The sequence below is a fragment of the Passer montanus genome, unplaced genomic scaffold (assembly GCF_014805655.1).
Source record: "Passer montanus isolate IOZ18808 unplaced genomic scaffold, ASM1480565v1 scaffold2, whole genome shotgun sequence".
Classification (NCBI taxonomy): domain Eukaryota; kingdom Metazoa; phylum Chordata; class Aves; order Passeriformes; family Passeridae; genus Passer; species Passer montanus.
In genome coordinates, this window is record NW_024366591.1 from 28,471,032 (window position 1) to 28,490,780 (window position 19,749).

The following is a 19,749-nucleotide window of genomic DNA, read 5'->3' on the forward strand; positions in this document are numbered from 1 at the left end:
CAAAAGCAGGGGTCCTTGGATCCGTGAATGGGAGCATAAATAGTGCCATAAATAGAATGCTTCTCCTTCAGGGACAAAAGTGTCTGGGCTGTAGAAAGTAAAAATGCTTTGTTGTCTCTTGGTCTCACCAAGAAAGACATGAAAAGTAGTGTAGCTGAGAAGGAAGAGCCTTTCCCCAGCATATTAAAAGAGGCCCTGGTTAGTACAGCTGGGCCCCCTGATTTCAACACCACTTGAAATGCAAAATACTTGTGTCATGAAAAATCAGCATTGCTCTTCTCTATCCCCACTCCAACGCCATAAGGAATCTGGGGTCATGAAGTGAAACTTGCTGAGAAGTCATCCCCTAAGAGCCACATGGTTTGTCCCAGCTTTTGGGGCGGATCTTCCATCCAGGGAGCTGGCCTGGGAGGTCTCTGCGTTCTTCCCTTTCCGATAAAGGGGACGGGCACAGATGTGAGGGCAGAGATGTCTCCAGCCCTCGGCTGCCTGCTGCTGCTGCTCCTGGCGGGCTGCCTGGGATGCCAGCACCACGCCTGCCGCTGCCTGGGCAGGGTCTTCATCTGCCAGGAGAGCCAGGTGCTCCAGGTGCCCCGGGACATCCCTGCCAACACCACCGAGCTGTAAGTGGGGAACGGGAGTGGTTGGGAGCAGCAGCCTGGTGGCTGGCTCTCCAAACGAGCTGCTGCTTGGCAAGCCAAAGGTCAGGTTTGCAGGGAGTCACTTGGGAGACTCCATGCCAGCTGTTTGCAGAGCAAAGCCCTTCCTGCGACGCTCGCTTAATTACACCTTGAAACTCCTCTCCATTTCTCTGTTTGTGCTCATTGTAAAATCTCTGTTAAGAAACGATTTTGCATCTTATAATACAAAGTGCAGGCTAAATTTGAAACAAGCATCCTTGGTGCTGTGACAGTAATTTGAAGCATAAAGTCTAAGCTTTCTTTACAGCTTTGCTTTAGTGTTGTCGGAACGTGCAGAGCAACTTGTCTGCCCCAAACAAGTCGATGATGAGTGTTTGTTTGTACTGCAGGAGCTTTCCAAAGGTTTGTGCTTGTTTGCCAAGAAGCAACTTAATGTTTTCCCTTTGAAATCTCAAAGGCATTGCAGAAAGGACTCTGATAAACATTCAGAGAGGGATCCTCCTCCACCAGAGGAGCAGCGTGGTTGTGGTTGGAGAGAGTGAACAATGTGAAGATAGAGGAGGGATTTTTTCTATCTTAAAGCTTCTCATTATTTTTCATAAAAGTAACATGAGCCATAGTGTGTGGCAGCTGTTTTCTGTGTCAGTAGCACAGGCAAGCAAACGAGCTTGTGCAATGGAAAATATCTAACTGCAAGTGATTGTTTTCCTTTTGATAGTTTTAAGGCAAATATCACCCTTTGCCAACACCCTCACAGACATCTGGCATTATTACAATGTAAAGCAAAACCAAAAGGAGTAGTCCTGGATGAAGCCTTTGGATAATAACTGGAGTGGGAAGTTTGAAGGGAGGATACAATGAAGAATGATGTGTCACTAGTTAGAAAAATATACCCCCATCCCAGTTTTACACACCACAGTATATCCATGGTTATTTTGCCACAGTTTTCCTAGGGCAGAAGTTTTGTTTTCTTCAGAAGGAGGAGTTGTTATGCTCACTGACTAAGCAGACTGCAGTGAAAACTTGAGAGAAATGTCTGAATTAACCACAAAAGGTCAGTAAAAGTTTAAATCATTCTCACAACTAGAGGAAAAACTAATCCATCTGTGATTTAGGTCATCTAAATCCTGAGTGAACTGTGCTCCAGGCATGTACAGCTAATTTTGTTTAATTTTGCTTTGATTGTTTCTTTAGATTACAGAGTTAAGGTCTGCCTTCTAGGGATTAAGCAAGAGCATTTTTTAATTATTTCTGCAAAGAAGTAGAGTATCACTGAAAAGCACCTGTTAGTAAAATGGGATTTGTTTTCTCCTTGTTAACTTCTCAAGAGTTTGTTGAGGATGCTAATTTGTGGGTTCTTAGCATGAGTGTTATTCTCTGAAACAGGCAGAATGCAACATTAGTGTGACTGAAAACAGCAAACAAATCCTTTCTTCTGCCAGTGCTGTGCAAATACTGGATTTAGAATTTCTCAACTTGACTCTCTTCTCATTTTCTCAAAATAAACCAGCTTTTGGTTTCTCAAGAAGTAATTCAGGTCCCATTCCATCAGTATAGCCCTGGGACTGATTTCAGCATGCCTTAAAAATTTGAAAACTTCCTAGAGTAGCTTTGAATATACCAAACCTTAGCATTACCAGAGCCAGATACATTAGCTGAAGAGCTATCAAGTGACAAATAAATCTTAGATTTTTCCTTCAGGATCAAAGGGGAACTCTAGAAAAATGCTTTCCTCTGCATCTCTCCACTGAGTGCCCAGTGGGGTGATTCAGGTGACTAAAATAGATTTTACTGCTCCAGATGACACTGCAGGTACACTTCTGGCAGCAGGAAAATCTTGCTTTATGTTTTCTCAAAAAGTCATAATGGGTGAAATGAGTTTTTTGATCAATGTACCAACTTAAGCACAGAAGGCCGTGGTGTCTAAGAACCCTGTACAGGACACAAGCAGAGACTTTTTGCTACACACAGCTCCTGCAAGGTACTTTTTTCACTTAAGAGCTCATTCTGGGAGTCTGGATGCAGTCTGGTTTTATTTAATATAAAGGAGGGGGGTTCACTTCAGTACACTTACAGCTCTTCACCTTCCCTTATGTGATCTTGATAGCTTTCCTAAGTTATCTTAGAGTCCTTCCCTAGTGCCTTAAAAATGTTGAATAGCATGCTGGTGAATGCTTTAGAGTGAGAACAGGAGCCTGATCAGCCTCAAGCACTTCCTCCTTTGCTGTGTGTTTCTATTTCACTACAGCTGTGTCTGAAGTTGGGACACTGGCATGTGGCAGCCAGCTCTGACACTTGGTAGGAAAACTCATGATAAAGGTAAAAATAGGGCCCTCTCTAACAATTATCTTTTTGCCATTGCTGAATTTTTTAATTGTCATTATTTTTTAGTGTTTGAGTGCTGGTCCTGAACACGTGCTGCTGTGAGGGATTTCTTTTGGTTGGCTTCCCAACAGAGAGAGCTTAGGCTCCCAGGGAAACTTGAGCTCTGCAGTGTGGTGCATGAGACAGGGGTTTGTTCCTGGCTGGATTAGCATCTGCTTTAGCAAGAGTGTTGCACAGGGAAGGCTGGTAGACTCTCAGGGTGAGTGATTTCATTTTGTACTCACCTCGTGGAAAGAGAGCAGGGATCAGAATACACATGCTTCCATCACCCTAATTTCTGCCACATCTACTTTTTCACTTACAGGCCAAAATCTCACCAGAGGATAATCACAGCTTGGTTTGTCCATTGCTTTTTGCAGATTTCCAAGCATTCTGCAGCTGACATGTTCTGAGTGTTTACAGGGGAGTCTGTGGTTAATTAGCTGCTTTGCTTTATAATCTTTGCCTGGATAGAAGAATTTTTGGTATTTTTTGTACATACCAAAATGCCTGAGAGATGGCTCTGACTTACAACTTTGGAGTCAATCCATTAGAAACTGGAGACCAGCAGTTCAGATGGGAAATGTAGGCTCACCAGTGTCAAGTATTAACAATTATTTGCCTCAGATGAAGAGAGGCGGGAGTAACTCAGTAGCAACTGCAGGCAGTTTGCTCCTTGAAAATCTATTCCAGCCTTAAAATCTAGTGTCAAGTTTTGTAATCCATCATCAGCATTCAGTAGGATTTCATTTTTTCATTAGAGGTCTTGCTTTGTAATGCAAACAGAAATAAACATTCTCAGAAGGGATCCTTCTTAAGATTTAACAAACTACTTTAAGCAGAAATATTTGGATAGCACCAAGTAACAAGAAAACAGGAAATGGCCTCAAGCTGTGCCAGGGGCAGTTTAGGTTCAATATTAGAAAAAATTTCTTCCCTGAAAGAGTCATCAGGCATTGGAATAGGCTGCCCAGGGAAGTGGTGGAATCACCATCCCTATAAGTGTTGTGGATGTGGCACTTGGGGACATGGTTGAGCGCTGAAAAAGATGGTGCTGGCTTCACAGTTGGACTCAATTATCTGGGGGTTCTTTTCCAGCCATAATGATTCCATGATTCTAGGAGGCAGTTTAGCCATTGTCAGAGCAGTTTAGAGCTATGTTATATAGAGTGTTTTCTCCCAAGCATCTGCAAACTATAAACAGCAGGGTTTTTTACTTGCTTGCTGCATAGGTGTTTTTTTACAATTGCTCAAGGATATTTACTTTAGACTATCAAGTCAAGGCTGAGTAGATGTCTGAGCACTAAAACATCAGCTGCCTAGAAATAGCAAGTCCTGTGTTGTGTACTGAGGAGTCAGATGTACTTCCCAGCTACAGAAGCTGCAAATGATGTGAATTGTAGCTGCAACACTGTTATTGACAGCTGCAATTAGGATGTTTCTTTATTCTTTCACACTTAGAGTTAAAATTACACTGAAACCCGCAAACAGCTACACTTCTTGCTTGGGTGTTTATACTGATGGACTGACCTTAACCTAAGAAAGGCAAGGTGTGAGAGGATAAAGTAAACTAACAAAATTAAGACCCATGAAGCTTTGAAGTCTCTGTGTTGTGGTGGTAAATCATACAGTCAATCAATAAACCCACATTTTTTCAGGAATGAGATGAGAATGTTTTCACAGCAGAGCATATTGAAAATGTATTACATGCTGACTAAAGCCTTTTTAATTATTTTAGTTTTTAATTCAAACCAGCTTTGCATCTGTTAGGGTTACATTCTTCTCTTCCTGAATTTATGATCAGTTCCTACTTTGAAACAGAAATCCACAGAGTTGCTGTAAGATTGCTGTCTGTATATCAGTGCAGTGGTCCAATGCTTAGGCTGGATTCTGTATTTGACATTTTAATTGGGAGGATAAAAAGAAATAGGCAGGTCATAAGAAAGGAAGAGAAAGAAACAGAAGAAAATTACACAAAAGGATAATAAACTCAGCAGGACAGACCCTTGGCTGGTATAAATGACCAAAGATATATATATATTTACAGAAATATTTCAGAAACATTCAATTTCTAAACCTCCAGGAGCTTTTGAACACAAGGAGTTACACTGCACACAATGGAAACTGCTTTGCAGTGCAGTACTCTGCTGGCTTACTCCTGATGCTATAAATGAATACTTGCACATGGCTCTCACCTTACTTATAGGGTCTGCAGCTTGATGCATGTATGAGATTGGTATGGCCAAGTCTGATGTATAGTTGTGTATATATATATATACACACATATGTTTGTATGTATGTATGTATGTATAAAATATATCTTTGAAATGAAAGTGCATTCACTTAAAATTCAATTACTTGCTAAATCACTGAGCTTTTTGCAGGGAAACAGTGAAAGCCAAGACTTGATTTTGTTTGCATGCAGCTTTGGGAGGGTACCAAGCTGATGCTCTTCACTGAGGCCAGGTACAGAGAGATTCTCTCAATGTATAATTTTTTTTTTCCAGCAGTCTCTGTTATACACAGGCACACACACACAAACCAGCCTGTGTCACATCCCCACACATCTGAAATCAGGTAAAATGGGCTCCTGGGCTAATGAGCTCCACGTCCTGAAATCAAGCCTCTCTGTTAGACGTTTTAGATATGTTCTGGTTCGGTTCCTACAAAGAATCAAAACATGCCTAGTGAATGAGATAATAATAAATGTTTTTCTAAAGTGTTTGGAAGATTAAAGTAGTCATTTGTAGGAGTTACATTTTCCTGTCTCAAATATGGTGTCTTCATCTTGTGTCTCCCCATTCAAGTCATTAATATAGTTAAAAACCCAGGAGAGTTTGTCAGTAATGTTATTCATGAGATGGGATCTGGTAAATACCGGTTAGTGTTGAGGCACAGCAGGAAAGAAAAGCCCTACTAAGATCTGAAATTAGTAGTTTTAAACTAAAATGTGGTAAAAATGGGGAAGCTGGTTAGCCTAAGGGACATTGCAGAGTAGGATGGAGGTCTGTCTTTTGCTTCTCCAACAAGAACATGAATCACTAAGCAGATCTGAGGAGTCATGAATACACTGGTGTCACACAGCAGTTAATTTCCTTTGCTCTGAATGGTATGTTAGGCTAAACACTTCAACAGTATGGATGATTTCCTAGCTTCATTTACTCCCCTTACAACAGTTTCTCACAACTCATCAGTTTTCACTCTGCAGAAGTAAAGTACTGTATTTCAGACTTTGTTGCCTTCTCGTGTCTAATACTACAATGTATTAACTCCATCCCTCATCCCATGCAGGGACACTTTGGCACAAGGAATCCTTTGAGTATCACTCAAAGATGACTGCTGCTAGCTGGGAGAGCAGAGCATAGTCAGAGCTCTAGGGAAATGCTTTCACGAGTTTGAGTGACATTAAAGTGCTTATGTGGCTCAGTCTCAGCTTCAATGAGCTGCCTTCCCATCCCTCACATAGGGAGCTGAGGCTATTTATGAGGACAGGGATGCAGACAGGGGTATGTGTGTGGGTGCCACTGATGCTCTGACCCAGCAGGGTACAAGCTGCTGTACTGTAAGAGCTACCAAGCCAGGCCAGTTCATCTGTTATCCTTGTTTTGTCCATGCAGTTGTGCTTTCAGCTCCTCAGTCAGGTTTACACATGGCATCTTGGGAATTTGGGTTAATATTTTTTTCTAGATCAGACACTTAGCAGATTCATATAAGCATTGCAGTCTTGAAGAGTAAAGCTTATTATCGCCCTCAATATTGCAGGCCATGCCACTTAAATAAAAAAAAAAATAAAAAAAAAGCTTCTCAAATACTTGATAATCCAAGATAAACTTATGAGATGATTTCTGGAGAAGAGATGCCTAGTGGGACGTGTCTTTAAAAGCTGCAAATCACATTCCTCTGGAAGAGTATCACACACAAAATGCGCCACCTGATAAGCCAGCAGGAACAAGTCTGCTGTGCACCTCCAGGGTTTTCTTTGCAGATGCTGAGGGGGTCTCATCAGGCTGACATGTCACTGGAAACACTGCTTGTGTGAGAGTTTAACAAGGGTGACAGAAGAGAATGGATGAGGAATGTCACAAAAGCAGGAAAGGAGTTGCTCAGAGGAGAGATTATAAGAATATACATCCCAAAGGGAGAGCTGCTCTAACTGCCAGCAGTGTGTGTGCAGGAGGGGGTCCTGCAGAGGCAAGCAGAGTTATCTGCCAAAGAAAGATAAGCAAACCTGTGAGACATCCAACTGAGGAGCAAAGAAACCCATGCAGAGTTCAACATGCCTCACTCTCTCCTCTCTTTTTGGCAGTTTAGTTTAGTTAGTTCTGCTTAACTTTCCCAAGTCCTTGTGCAGGCAAGTTAAAATATAATTGGGGTAGGCTCACAGTTAATTTAAATTGTCATGGCTTCATTAACTTCAGTGAAAAGAGCTCCATTCATTTTCACCATCTGGCAATGGGGAGCTCTCTCAGCCATGTGTTGTTCATTTTAGAAGCAGCTGATTGGGAATGAGTGTGTGTGTCTCTGTGTGTGTGTGTGTGTCCAGTAAACAGGATAGTTTAGGCACAAAAGACAGGTATTATTTTTCATAGCAGTCTATTAGTTTTACACAGTGAGGGGCAAGCACTGTGGTAGGGAAAGACACTTTTCTTTGTTTAAGACCTTGACCTTTTCAGACAAAATCTGTAAATTATTTCACACACTTTGCCTGTGGTTTGATTGGGCTGCTCTTATTAGCAGTGAAATTTAAGTCATTAAAATGAAGTTTATTTCAAATTATAGGTCAGACCAAGCATGGATTTCATGTAAGAGTATAGAAAATTATTTCTTGTAATTGTCTCACGTAGACTGTAATAAGGAGCCCAATTTTTGCCTTTTACTCAGGTCTAATTTCTTTGATCTTGGGGGTCTAGGGTCAGAAAAGCTTGTGGTTTGTTTACTTTTGCTGGATGTTTTCCTCCAACTATCCTTAGGTCTTTCAGGAGCTCAGCCTGGAAGGTAGGGATGCTTTTTATATCCCATTACCTTATCATGCCACCTACAATCATTGGCTCCTGGGTAGCTAGAGGAGAACTTACAGACTGTTATTATATGCAGAGGGAGATATGTGTCTGAGTGAAAAGAAAACAGCCCCCAACCCAGCTCAGCTGAACAAATCCTTGCTTTTCATAAGTATATTGAGCTTGCTGAGCCTCCCTCTTTGCCTGGACTAACTAAATAATGCTGCATCCTTAAATGTAACATACTCAGATCTCCCTATAGATAGGACAGCCTCAATTTTAACCATTTACCCACTGGGTGAGCTGCAGGCTGAAGCTTTCAGCTCTGCTCGCTCTCTTATCTATTCAGGAATACTATTACTAGTCATCATTTTAACATATTTGCCTGGAAATTCTGTTTTGTGAGTGCCTATGGAGCATGATTCTGAGAATGGTCCTATTGACATAAAGTTTCCCCATATCCACATACATGAGGAGGTACTTTCTGATATGAATCCTTGTCCAAATACAGCCAGTTAATTGGAATTTATTTGTAAATATTTATTAGTCAGGAATCTCTGAATCTTCAGTGATTTTCCAAAAACACTGTGTGCATAAACATGCAGTGGGGAAAAAATCCAAGATTTTAGTGTTTCATTCATCTTTTGTTTGAGAGTGGAGCTAGGGAGGAATATATTTGCAAATGGAGATCAGAAGATTTTTTTTATTATTATTATTTGAAATAGTATGCAATGAAGAACTGGATGGTCTAGGTGAAGATTGAAAAAGAAAGTGGTGCTTGTTTCCTTGGGAGATCTTTCTGGTGTCCTATATTTATGTTCTAAAACTTTGGGATACCATGGGATACTCATAAAGCCATCTTCCCTTCCTCTTACCCCAAAACCAGATCTTACCCCAAGAACTGTGCCCACATCTGTGTATGTGCACAGGGTTTCTGTGTTTAACTTCTTCCTACACCAGTTTGGCCCTGGGCAAAGAGGATGAGATTTGAAAACACTAGTGTGGATCTATATCTGTAACTCCTAAAATGGCCCAGGCTGAGATGAGAGAGCAATAATGGTAGGAGGGATCCTCTGCCTGTCCCTTTTCCCCAAAACCAGGAGCATGGGATGGGAAGAAGTGATATGTGGTTATTTGAGGTTGGTTTTCTTCACTGAGAAGGAGGCATATATAATTCTCATTATATAAGAATTATAATGGTTTTCTTTTGGACACACCTTTGGAAGCCTTTTAATGGTTTCATATTCTGTGCTATGTCATGTGCTTAGGAATAATCTCTACTGTAACAACCTGCCTACACTTGGCTGTGAGAGGTTTGGATTTTCGGGCTTACCTTCAGCATAAGCTTTGATTTCTTTTTTTCACCATCACATGGTACAAACACATTAGGCTATCGCATTTAGTAGCCCAATAGGCATTTTTTGAGGGCCAGACCCTTTGTAAAAGGGTATCCAATTCTGTGGGAAACATTCATGCCTGTGAGAGCCACAGACATTCACTGAGTTAAGAAAGCACATCTGTCTCCACCTGTGCTGCTTCCTCTGGCATCTCCAGTCTCTCGCAGCTTTAAAAAAAAAAAACACCATCAGCCAAATCCATTTTTTCCTTCTTGGTAACTACTGGGAAGCAATCAATTCTGAAGAGTCTTTCCTTGGAGTCCAGTCTCCCAGCAAGAATATTTGTAGACACGCATAAATTTCTGAGCAAGGAAGGTATAAGTAGAGGGGCTATAAACCCATGGAAAGACAGTGGGGTTGATGCTGAAAAACTTCTCTTGTCCCCAGAGTTTTCTTTGGCCAAAAGTGCTGCTATGGAAATTTTTGCTTTTCATTTTTGGCAAGTGAAGAGTCATAAAAGCAGCACAGGCTGTGCTAGGAAATGACAGAAGACCAAGAACTGTCTTGGCAGAAAACTTTCTAGGCGGAATTACTGGTTTGGGGAAATACTCGCTGCATCCGAATCCCACGAGCTGCAATTTCCTATCTGCAGTATATTGTTGCCATGACTGATGAAGCCCCGACCTCATTCTCCAGTCCTTTGAAATCAGCATTAGTGGCCCCTGTGAGGGAATACCCTACAAGAAAATCCAGGGTCTGATTCCACAGGCATTCATACACATCCTAATTGCTTGCCCAGGCTGCTCCGCTGCTTCCCAGTGGGACAAATCACAAGTGCAAACGTACCTGTCTGCACTGATTTGCAGATTCAGGACTTTGTGCCATTGCAGTAGGCAGGAAACCACTGTGGGGAAAAATAAAATGGGTGTTGAACACGCAAATGAAATAATTTTTTAAAAGATTGCACTTGTTTTAAATTATTAGGGGAGATCTTAATTGTTTTAATAGGCCACATGGAATTGATAAAGCTGTCTTAGGGCTCACAAAGTTCTCTATCTTAACAGATTTCACAATATTCCTGGTAAGTATAAGTATGTAAATGTAATTTTATCCATTACAGTAACTGCAAAGCTATGGGTTGCAAGAGATGAGCAATTTCCCAAGATTACAGGATATAACGCAGAGGCTTAAGCTCACCTTATTCACCAGACTGTTTTCCTATGGCAAAATGTTTCCCTTTTCCAAATAGTGAACAAAAAAAAAATACCTCTTGCATTTTTGTATTTCTTTCTTATAACTATTTTTGAGCAGAGAAAATTATATCTCTACTAATTTTTAATGTCAAGTGAGGTGTAAAGTTTCAGGCCTTTTTCTCTCAAATGCATTTTTACTGACTTGATACATCTGCATCATCACCTTTTCTACTTTCTTCCTTTCGGTACTTTTCTTGTATCAGTTTCTGTCACTGTATTAGAAGAGCAGCATTTCACAGCAGTGTTACAGTCTGTAATTTAAAGACAGCTGAGGTGGAGATTTTGTGAGTATTTCAATTATGGCTAACGGTTGGCTCCGTTATGGTCAGTAGGGCTGCCTATGGAGCACTAATTGGAAGGTTTTCACCCTTTTATGAGTTTAATTGCTCTCTGTATATTTCTCCTTAGCTAAAGATCTCCAAAAATGCATGAATGTTGCATCTACAGGAATTTTTTAGTATATGTTTACAGTATTCACATAACAAACAAACAAACAATACTTCTTTGACTTCCTTCATTTCTCTACATGTTATTGCTGTGTTATATCAGTGTGGCTGAGCACGCTGCCTGGACCCACACCCCAGAAATCATGTTGGCTTTTGAACGCTTTACCCTAGAAATTGGAGCATGTCCATGCTGAGCTTAACAGAGCACTGTACAGGCTGGACAAGGAGCCAGCAGTTTCCATGAAGTTCTCACTGAGGAGTGGATTGATTCCCATTCCCTTGCATGTACTCATGCCCTGATCTGGTGGGGACAGCTTGTAGCCTCAGGGCTGTGGTCCAGTACCAGCTCTGGCTTTTCCATTTTGTTTGTCTGGTGAGAGGCGTGAATGCTGTCTGGAAGAGACACTCTGGCGACACTGGAAATCAGGGAGTCTGGGTCTTTGTTCAAGGCTTTGAAAGACTTTGCCTTTTTTTCGCCCTCGGTGTCAGGCTGCCAGGAGCCGGCCTTGGTCCTAGGTGTGGATTCATCTCTTTGGTGTCCTCCAGGCTGAGCACACGCGGTGGTTATCAGCTGAAACGGTCAATGAGGCAAGGGGTGCCTCAGAAGTTCCTGCTTACGTCTCCTTGAAGATTTTCTGCATTCCACAGAAAGCTTGTTAACCTCTGATCTGGTGGGGTAGCAGACTGCTATTTTTATTAGCCTGACTTGCCAGCTAGAGTACATCTTTATAATGCCCATTGTGTAAAGGAGTTTATAGATTTCCGTAAAACACCACATGCTGGTATCCTACTTTTATGAACGGTTTTGGGCTTCAGCCCATGTTGCATAGCAACACTCAGGATTTTGTTAGTCTGACCTCAAGAGATTCAGGATGGTTCTCAATCGTAGAAGCCCAAAAGTCCCAGAAACCTTGGGCTTCAATAAGATGCCAACTGCTTTTCTAAAAATGGCCCAAAAAAGGAAAAAGGTGCACCCAGGCTATGTGGAGGTCTAAATTTCACCCTCAACAGCTAGTATAGCATCAGTGTGGGAGTTTCCATGGCTTTGAGTTCCTTCCTAGTGAAAGGTCTTTTTCCAGCCTCAGTATCTGTATTTCAGCAGCTGCCTAATAGAAGCTACTGCTCATGTTTCCTCTGCCAGCCTGCCTAGGAACATGCTTTCCAAGCTATGCCTAGCTTGCATAGTCATCTGAATGGTCTTTGCCCTTGTTGACCTTATGGAACAAGAGGTGATGGAAAATACTGCCCAGAAAGAGAACAGTGTCAAACCAATCACTAATCATTCCCCGCTATCTCCATGCTGAAATAGCAATACTCACAGAGAGGCTACTTCTGCTAGATAAAGGATAATCACCTAAAACATCTGTGTGCCTTGGAAGATTACCCTTGAGTGAAGGAGATAGGGAAATCAAAAAGCATAAGCAAAGGCAGAAAATATTTTGTTTGTGGTTTTCTATATTTTCAATGCTTCCTATATAGGATGAAGAAGAGGCTGTGATACTCAATTTCTTTTTTGCCTCTTTGACAGTAAGACCAGTTTTCCTCAGGGTAACCAGCCCCCTGAGCTGTAGACTGGGGTGGCGAGAAAATAGACCCCCTGTAATTCAGGAGGAAGTAATTAGTGATATGCTGGGCCACCTGAAAACTCACAAGTCTATGGCACCAGCTGTGATTCACCCAAAGACACCAAGGGAGCTGGTGGAAGGGCTCACTAAGCCACTCTCCCTCATTTACCATCAGTACTGCTTAACCAGGGAAGTCCCAGACAGCTGGAGGTTGGACAATGTCACATCCATCCACAAGAAGAGCTGGAAGGAGCATCCGGGAAACTACAGGCCTGTCAACCTGATCTTGGTGCCAGGGAAGGTTGTGGAAGAGCTCACCTTGAGTGTGATCACAAGTGCTCACAGTGCGAGCACATACAGGATAACTAAGGAATCGGGCCCAGTCAGCAGGGGTTTAGGAAAGGCATGTCCTGTGACCAGCCTGGCTGTTTATGACCAGGTGACCCTCATCCCTAGTGGAAAGCCTGTGGATATAGTCTGCCTGGACTTCAGTACAGTCTGTAATGTTGTGTCCCACAGCATTCTTCTGGAAAAGCTGTCAGCCCCCAGCTTGGACGGGTGCACTCTTGGCTGGGTTAAGAACTGGCTGGATGGCCGGGCCTGGGAGTGGTGATGAACAGTGCCATGCCCAAGGTGCCTAGTAATGTCACCCAGGGCTCAGTACTGGGCCACTCCTGGTCAATATCTTTATTGATTATCTGGATGAGGGTATCAAGGGCATCCTCAATTGCAGAAAACCAAGCTGGGTGGGAGCGTTGATCTGCCGGAGGGCAGGAAGCTCTGCAGAGGGATCTGTACAGGCAGGATAGGTGGGCTGAGACCCACTATGAGGTTCAGCAAGACCAGGTGCTGGTTCTGCTCTTAGACCACAACAACCCCATGGAAAGGACTGAGGGCAGAGTGGCTGGAAAGCTGCCCAGCAGAAAAGGACCCAAGGAGTCCTTTTCTGGCAGCATTGAACCTGAGCCAGCGTGTGCCCAGGTGGCCAAGAAGGCCAGTGGCATCCTGGCCTGGATCAGCAAGAGTGTGGCCAGCAGGACCAGGGCAGTGACTGTCCCACTGTACTGGGCACTGGTGAGACCACAGCTCCAGTGTTGTGTCCAGTTCTGGGCCCCTCACTACACGGAGACATTGAGCGGGTGGAGAGACTCCAGAGAAGGGCAGTGGAGCTGGGAAAGGAGCTGGAGAGGGAGTCCAAAAGCAGAGAATATTCTTTGAAACAATGCAGCCTTGTAAACAAAACCCTGGGAAATAAACATCCTTTACAACTGTCAAACTCAGAGCAAATGTTCATTTTCTCATTGCCAGAGGCATTTCTTAATCTGAGAAAGTGAGAGAGAATGGCTGCGATCATACCTACTCTTTGAACAATCTATTTGCAAGAATAGATATGAATGTCACACAAAAAAAAAAAAAAAAAAAGTAGTTGGCTATTGAGGTGAAATAATCAAAAGGGCTGAAATAACAAGCACGGAATCTAACCCAACAGGTCAAGGGGTATAAATTAGCAGCACATTTTCTTGACAAAGTAATCAGCTACAAAATCCATGCATTCTCACATTTTTTTGCAAGGCCAACTTGTCTTTGAAACTTAAAAGACTTTTTGCCATGTAAAACAGAGGAAAAAGATAGGAGATTCTGCAAAGAAGCTACAATTAGAGTAATGTTGCAGACCTTTGAAATAAATGTGAAGGAACACGTAATGATTCTTGAAGGGTAAGTGTGAAACTTCACAGGGACATTTCTGGTTCAGTGGTTGATGCTGACTGTCATTTTTTCTTGCCCTTAAGCTAAACCAAACATGGTTAACCAAGCCTTTTGCAGCAAATTCTATCACCTAGATAAGATGTGCAGCACTTAATGTACAGAATGTTGGCTGATTGTGGATGTCGCCAGAGAAGAATGTGAGGCCAAATCATTTTTTGTTAGAAACTCTGATTGGGACAATTCCATCTCAGCATAAAGAGATTATCACTGCACCACTGATTGGTTAACCTCTATTCCCATTATTCAGGTTTCTGCATGCAATAAATTGTCTGTCCAATACATATTGAAAAATCAGTGACAGAATTCCTATTGATTTCCCGTGGATTGTGTCATAATATTGGGCCCAGTCTTTTACTGCATTGCCTTAGCACTTGGTCATCAGCACTGAAGTGTCAGCTAGCAGAAGCCAAGGAGTTGTGGCAATGTTTTTCTCATGTGACTCATGAATGGATGTTTAGAATAAAATGAGAGCATTAGAAATAGCCAAGTTCTTATACAACTTATACCCTTTAATTACCTTCTGTCACAGCAAGTTATCATTGTTTTTAATTTAGCAGATGCCCTCAGACTGGCAAGATATGCTGTTTCATCCCTGCTGGAAATGTTGGTTTGTTTTTTTGGTTGGGTTTTTTTTTTAATTTTAATATGAGATATCAAGGAGGTGGAAGGAGAGCAGGGGTTTCAAGCACCCTGACGTCCAGTACTGTATCTTATGTTTCCCTAACTCTCTCTTCAAGGTGAGCAGCCAAGATAAGCCAATGATCTGCAGCCCATCTAATTTGTTTTTCCATCATTTTCTTAAGTTGCCTTATGTGCAATAATCATTACAGTGTAAGTGACACTGCTGGGAAAATCAATTCTTCCTCACTGAATAGAAAATAAATTACACTACGCTTGAATCATAATTGGTATTTTGTTTATTTTGTTGGACTTGAAGTTAACCACTGTGTACTTTGGCCAGGAAAGTTCTGTGTCTTCTGGCAAAGGCGCTGCTTGCTATAAACATTAAGTAATCTACTTCCAATCGAAATGTAATAAAAAATGTTCATGGATCTACACTGAATTTTCTGTCAGATGTTCAATATTATGTCCTTGAAGACTATAAAGTCTCTGAATATTTATTAGCAAGATGGAAGTCTATTCCAGATAGGCTTTGAACCACGTTCACCACTGAAGCATGCGAATGACTTTCAGTAGTACATCTGTCATATATTCTATTATTACAAGATTACTATTCCTCTTCTGCTGTTTATCTATAATTCAACCACAACAATGAAAAAGACTCTTATGTGCTATTCATGAGCACAAATCCCACATAACTGATGCCAGTTTTTCAGCCTGAGGATGAATGGGAGTTAGCAGAGGTTATCAGCACCTTGCATTGTTCTCACACATCTAGGGTGTTATACCATAGTGTACCAAAAACCTCTTCAGTTTTACTATATTTGATAAAATAAATTCAGAACTGCTAGTTTGTATTTGGCTTAAATTTAACAAAAAGTTTCATTGGAGGGAAAGAAAAGGGGACTGGGGTTGTTTAATTGTTTTAATTTTCTATGTGGCACTTATTCCTCAGAGCAGATGCTCGGGGTGTTCAGGATGAAATCCCTGTGATGAAAGGGGAGCTCCTCAGTGACCAGGTCCTCCCATCAGTAAGACACTGCAGCTTCCCAGGAGCAAAGTCCCTTTGGAAAAAAAAGAATGCAACAAAACAAACAAAAAAGATAATGGAGAAAACAAGGTGCCTGTGTGCACCTATCCCCTCCCATTGCCCAAAGCCTGATTGAAGTTAATTCACCTCCCTTGTTCCCCTCCAGTAGATAACCCTTAGTTGAGCACTGGGGTTGGAGAGAACTTCTGAGTGTTCCCCAACACCCTTTCCTAACCTACTCCATGGAAATAGACTTTTCCAGTGATCTGACCAAGAATATCTTCACCTGAGCATTAAATCCCATATATAATGCAGGATACTTGGTGCTTTCTTATCTATTTAGTTCTGTCCTCCCTGTAAATTCCTGCATTTATCTTCACGAAAAAAATATTATTTTTGGGTTTTATTTATTATTTTGGGTTGTTTTTTTTTTTCCTTCTGGGGAAAAGGAAAGGGAGTCTGTGTTTATGTTTGGATAACCTGGAGTATTTTCAGTATCCAGCTCTGTGTACAGCTGTTCTGGGAGAGATACTGAAAAGCTGCAAGTGGATTCTTTTGCCATCTTATCACATTCAGACAAGAGAAGACACCCCTTGGCTTATAATGATAAGCAACAGCCTTGATCGATTTGATCTGTGCTTTTGTTCTTCTTCATAATCTGAGCTATTGATTCTATTTATTAAAACTAATTTAAAAAACACAAGCCCTGAGTGCTCTGCTGTTCCAGATCAGGCTGCTCCAGGCAGTCTGATCTGAAGCTAATCCATTCACTGCTGATTTATTTTCACTTTGTTTTCAAGCAGAGTTCTGTTCTGTTTCAATTTTTTTGGTTCTCTGTTTCTCTCTGAGAAAAAAAGCATTTTGTTTCACACCTCCAGTGCAAGCAGGGACGTTTAGATTTCTTTTTCTGATATATGAAGTGAACTCAGGAAAGTTTACCTGACTCTTTTTCATGCAGGTTTTTGTTCAAAAGGTAGCCAGCTGTGTATTGTTCTCTGTTGTCTTAAATCAAAGCACTACCTTTATGCTAGAAAAAAAATTATTTGCTTAAATGCACTCAGTCTTGCCATCTTGGAGCTCATGGAAGTCACCATGTCCCTAAACTAAGGGTCAGCAGAGGAAATCTTTCCCCTGCGTTTCCTGGGAAGCACATGTTTGTCTATGGGCTGATAGTTCTCTAAAAATAAATACCTTTATTCAGACTTAGATAAATAGAATGAAGCCCTTATTATTCTAAACAGATTAAAAGAAGAACCTTAAGGAGACAGACACTTTTCAGCACCAAGCCGACTTTTAGTTTCTGGGCAAAGATCAGCATTTAGTGACTTCATGGTATTTTATTTACTGTGGGTGCATTTTGTTAGTGATGCTATTGGGCTTTCCCCTAGTTTAACACAATTATTTAAATATTTAACCTTCAAATTATTTGGCTGGTTCAAAGTTCTCTGAATGCCCTGCTTGTGCCGGGACTATATATTGTGCCTACTGCATCTTTCAGTGTTTGCTGCTGGAATGTATTCTTTCCACAGTAAAAAAAACCCCTCATAGTCAGTTCCTAATTCATGCTGAGATCTGCTTGGTCATCCTCACAGTCTAAAGCCTGCAATTTCTTTTGCAGCCTGTCAGAGCTATCAGCTGGAATCAATCAGGCAAAACATAAGCCTTGATATTGTCATGAAGGAAACAGGCACAAGGTAATATAGAGTAATATCCTCTGAAGCCTTGGTCTGGCTTTGAAAACACTGGGCTTTACTTCAGAATCAATATGGGCACAGCAAGATGGAGTCAGTGCTGCTGAATATATCTTTGTAGGTTAGAAATGCCTTATGTAGTGCATTAGGAAGATATCTTTGTTTTGACTTGGGAGCCACAGGTAGATTATTGATGGAATACTTGCTATAAACAACATTTAAGCAAAACCACAGTTGTTCAGATGCAATAAGAAAGAAACTCCCCACAGCTTGTTTACAATGTGATCTTCAAAATCTTCACAGAGATCTTGCATAGCTCAAAAAGCATCTTCTGCAAGGGGTCAGCAACTCAAATTTGACCCATCAGCTCCAGCTAAGGCCATGCTATTCCCAGTTTCCACTTCCTTGTCCCTGGGTCCAGGCAGGGTTACAGCCCAGCAAAGGCAGATATGGTAAGTTTTTCCTCCTGTAGGAAGGGACCCTTTCCTTTGCCTGCTCTCTCTCTGCAATATCAGCTGTGGCTGTAAGTGAATCAAGCATCCAATGCACAACAGGGAGTCTTAAGAGCTGCTAAGGGTCACTCAAGAATCAGACACGCATTCAAGATACATTAACACAATACTCCTCCAATGTCCAAACAGTTCCAGCCCAGGGGGTTGCCTGGAATTTGTGTTGAAGCATCAGTCCTTGCCCACCCTCTCCAGGACTTCTGTGGACTTCTAGAATCCCTTTAAGCTTTCCATGCCAAAAAGTCAAATTGGTTATTCCTCTTATAAAAGTCACATCATGTCTTTAATCAGCATTAGTGTCCTCCTCTTTACCTTTCCCAATACTCAAATACACTTTTTGAGATGCAAGGGATCAGAACTCCACCCTCTGTTTTTACAGTAGAGAAGGGAGAGGAACGTTTTTTAAAAAGAATGCAGCAAACAAGTGACACAAAACCCTTAAGCATTTAGAATATTATGAGCCTCAATTCGCCTTCTAGTCCACCTCCCAAAGAAGGCCTGGGAGAAGAGTAAGGGACAACTTGAGACTTTGCACTGGCAGTTAAATTGGCCTGATTTTACAAAGATTATCAAAATTACCTAGGAAAAGAAATTGTGGCAAGCTGAAATATTCTTTTAATATTTCCATTATTAAGGAATGCTGAACCGTTCTTGTCACATTTATTTTTGGTAGTGTCTTGTGCAGCCAGTTCTGTGCAATGAAATAGGAGTCTGAATGAGGTGCTGAAAGCATTAAATCCTATCAGCAAGTACCACATCCACATGCCTTTTTTTACCCAGTTTTATGCAAGGAGATGCCTATCACAGTCATTTAGAGAGCTGATGTCACAGTCAAATCAAGAAATATGATGGAAGGGTGTGTAGGAAGGGGGCAGAAGTCTCATCCTCTGAGGTTAGATGTTGCAAAGAATATATTTTCCCAGGCATAACTGCTAAACTCTTTCTTAGAGGTCTTCCATAATCTGCAGCTGTGGCATGAACAGATTAAGTTTCTCCCATCTCTATTTCACTCTTCTATCACCCTTTTTAGGAGGACCATGTATGTTTATTATTTTTAAGTGCTCTGTGGAGGGTTCATGTCTGAGAAGCAGTCTGAAGGTGAAAGCAGGAAACACATCTTTATTCTGAACACAACCTAGCATTTCAGTTGCCAGTGTGGTCAAGCTGGCCTCTTTCTGAAACAAAACTACTCACTTTCAAATACAATAAAGATCCATGCTTGACAACAGTGAAGGCTTTGTCCTGTGTATTATTGAGAAGAGACCTGTCAGCCTTAAAGGAAATAGTACAGCTAGTATTTTTAAGGATAGTGGCACACTAGCTGCCATGCTATATTTAGTCAGGAACATCATTTTAATATGTGAAAATAAATCCATGGCTAATGGAAGGTAGATAGATAAATTCAGCTTTTTGCAGTGGCAAGGTAATTCCTGCTAAAATAATAGGAAAATCTATTCATTTATTTTGTTTTGTACAAGGAGAAGTAAGGACAATTCCTTGCTTTTTCATTCCCTATCAAATTGGTGAT

The 19,749-nt window shown here is 41.5% G+C and overlaps 1 protein-coding gene across 2 annotated transcripts in view; it reads left to right on the plus strand.

Annotated features, from left to right (window-relative positions):
• Positions 1 to 408: 408 nt before the first annotated feature.
• The window catches only part of LOC120501440 (follicle-stimulating hormone receptor), an 81,318-nt gene continuing 61,977 nt past the window's right edge, over positions 409 to 19,749 (plus strand). For both annotated transcript variants that reach the window (XM_039707703.1, XM_039707704.1), the window contains exon 1: positions 409 to 623. In XM_039707703.1, coding sequence (XP_039563637.1) covers positions 469 to 623 — 155 coding nt within the window. In that variant the 5' untranslated portion in view covers positions 409 to 468. The remainder of the gene's footprint in view (positions 624 to 19,749) is intronic.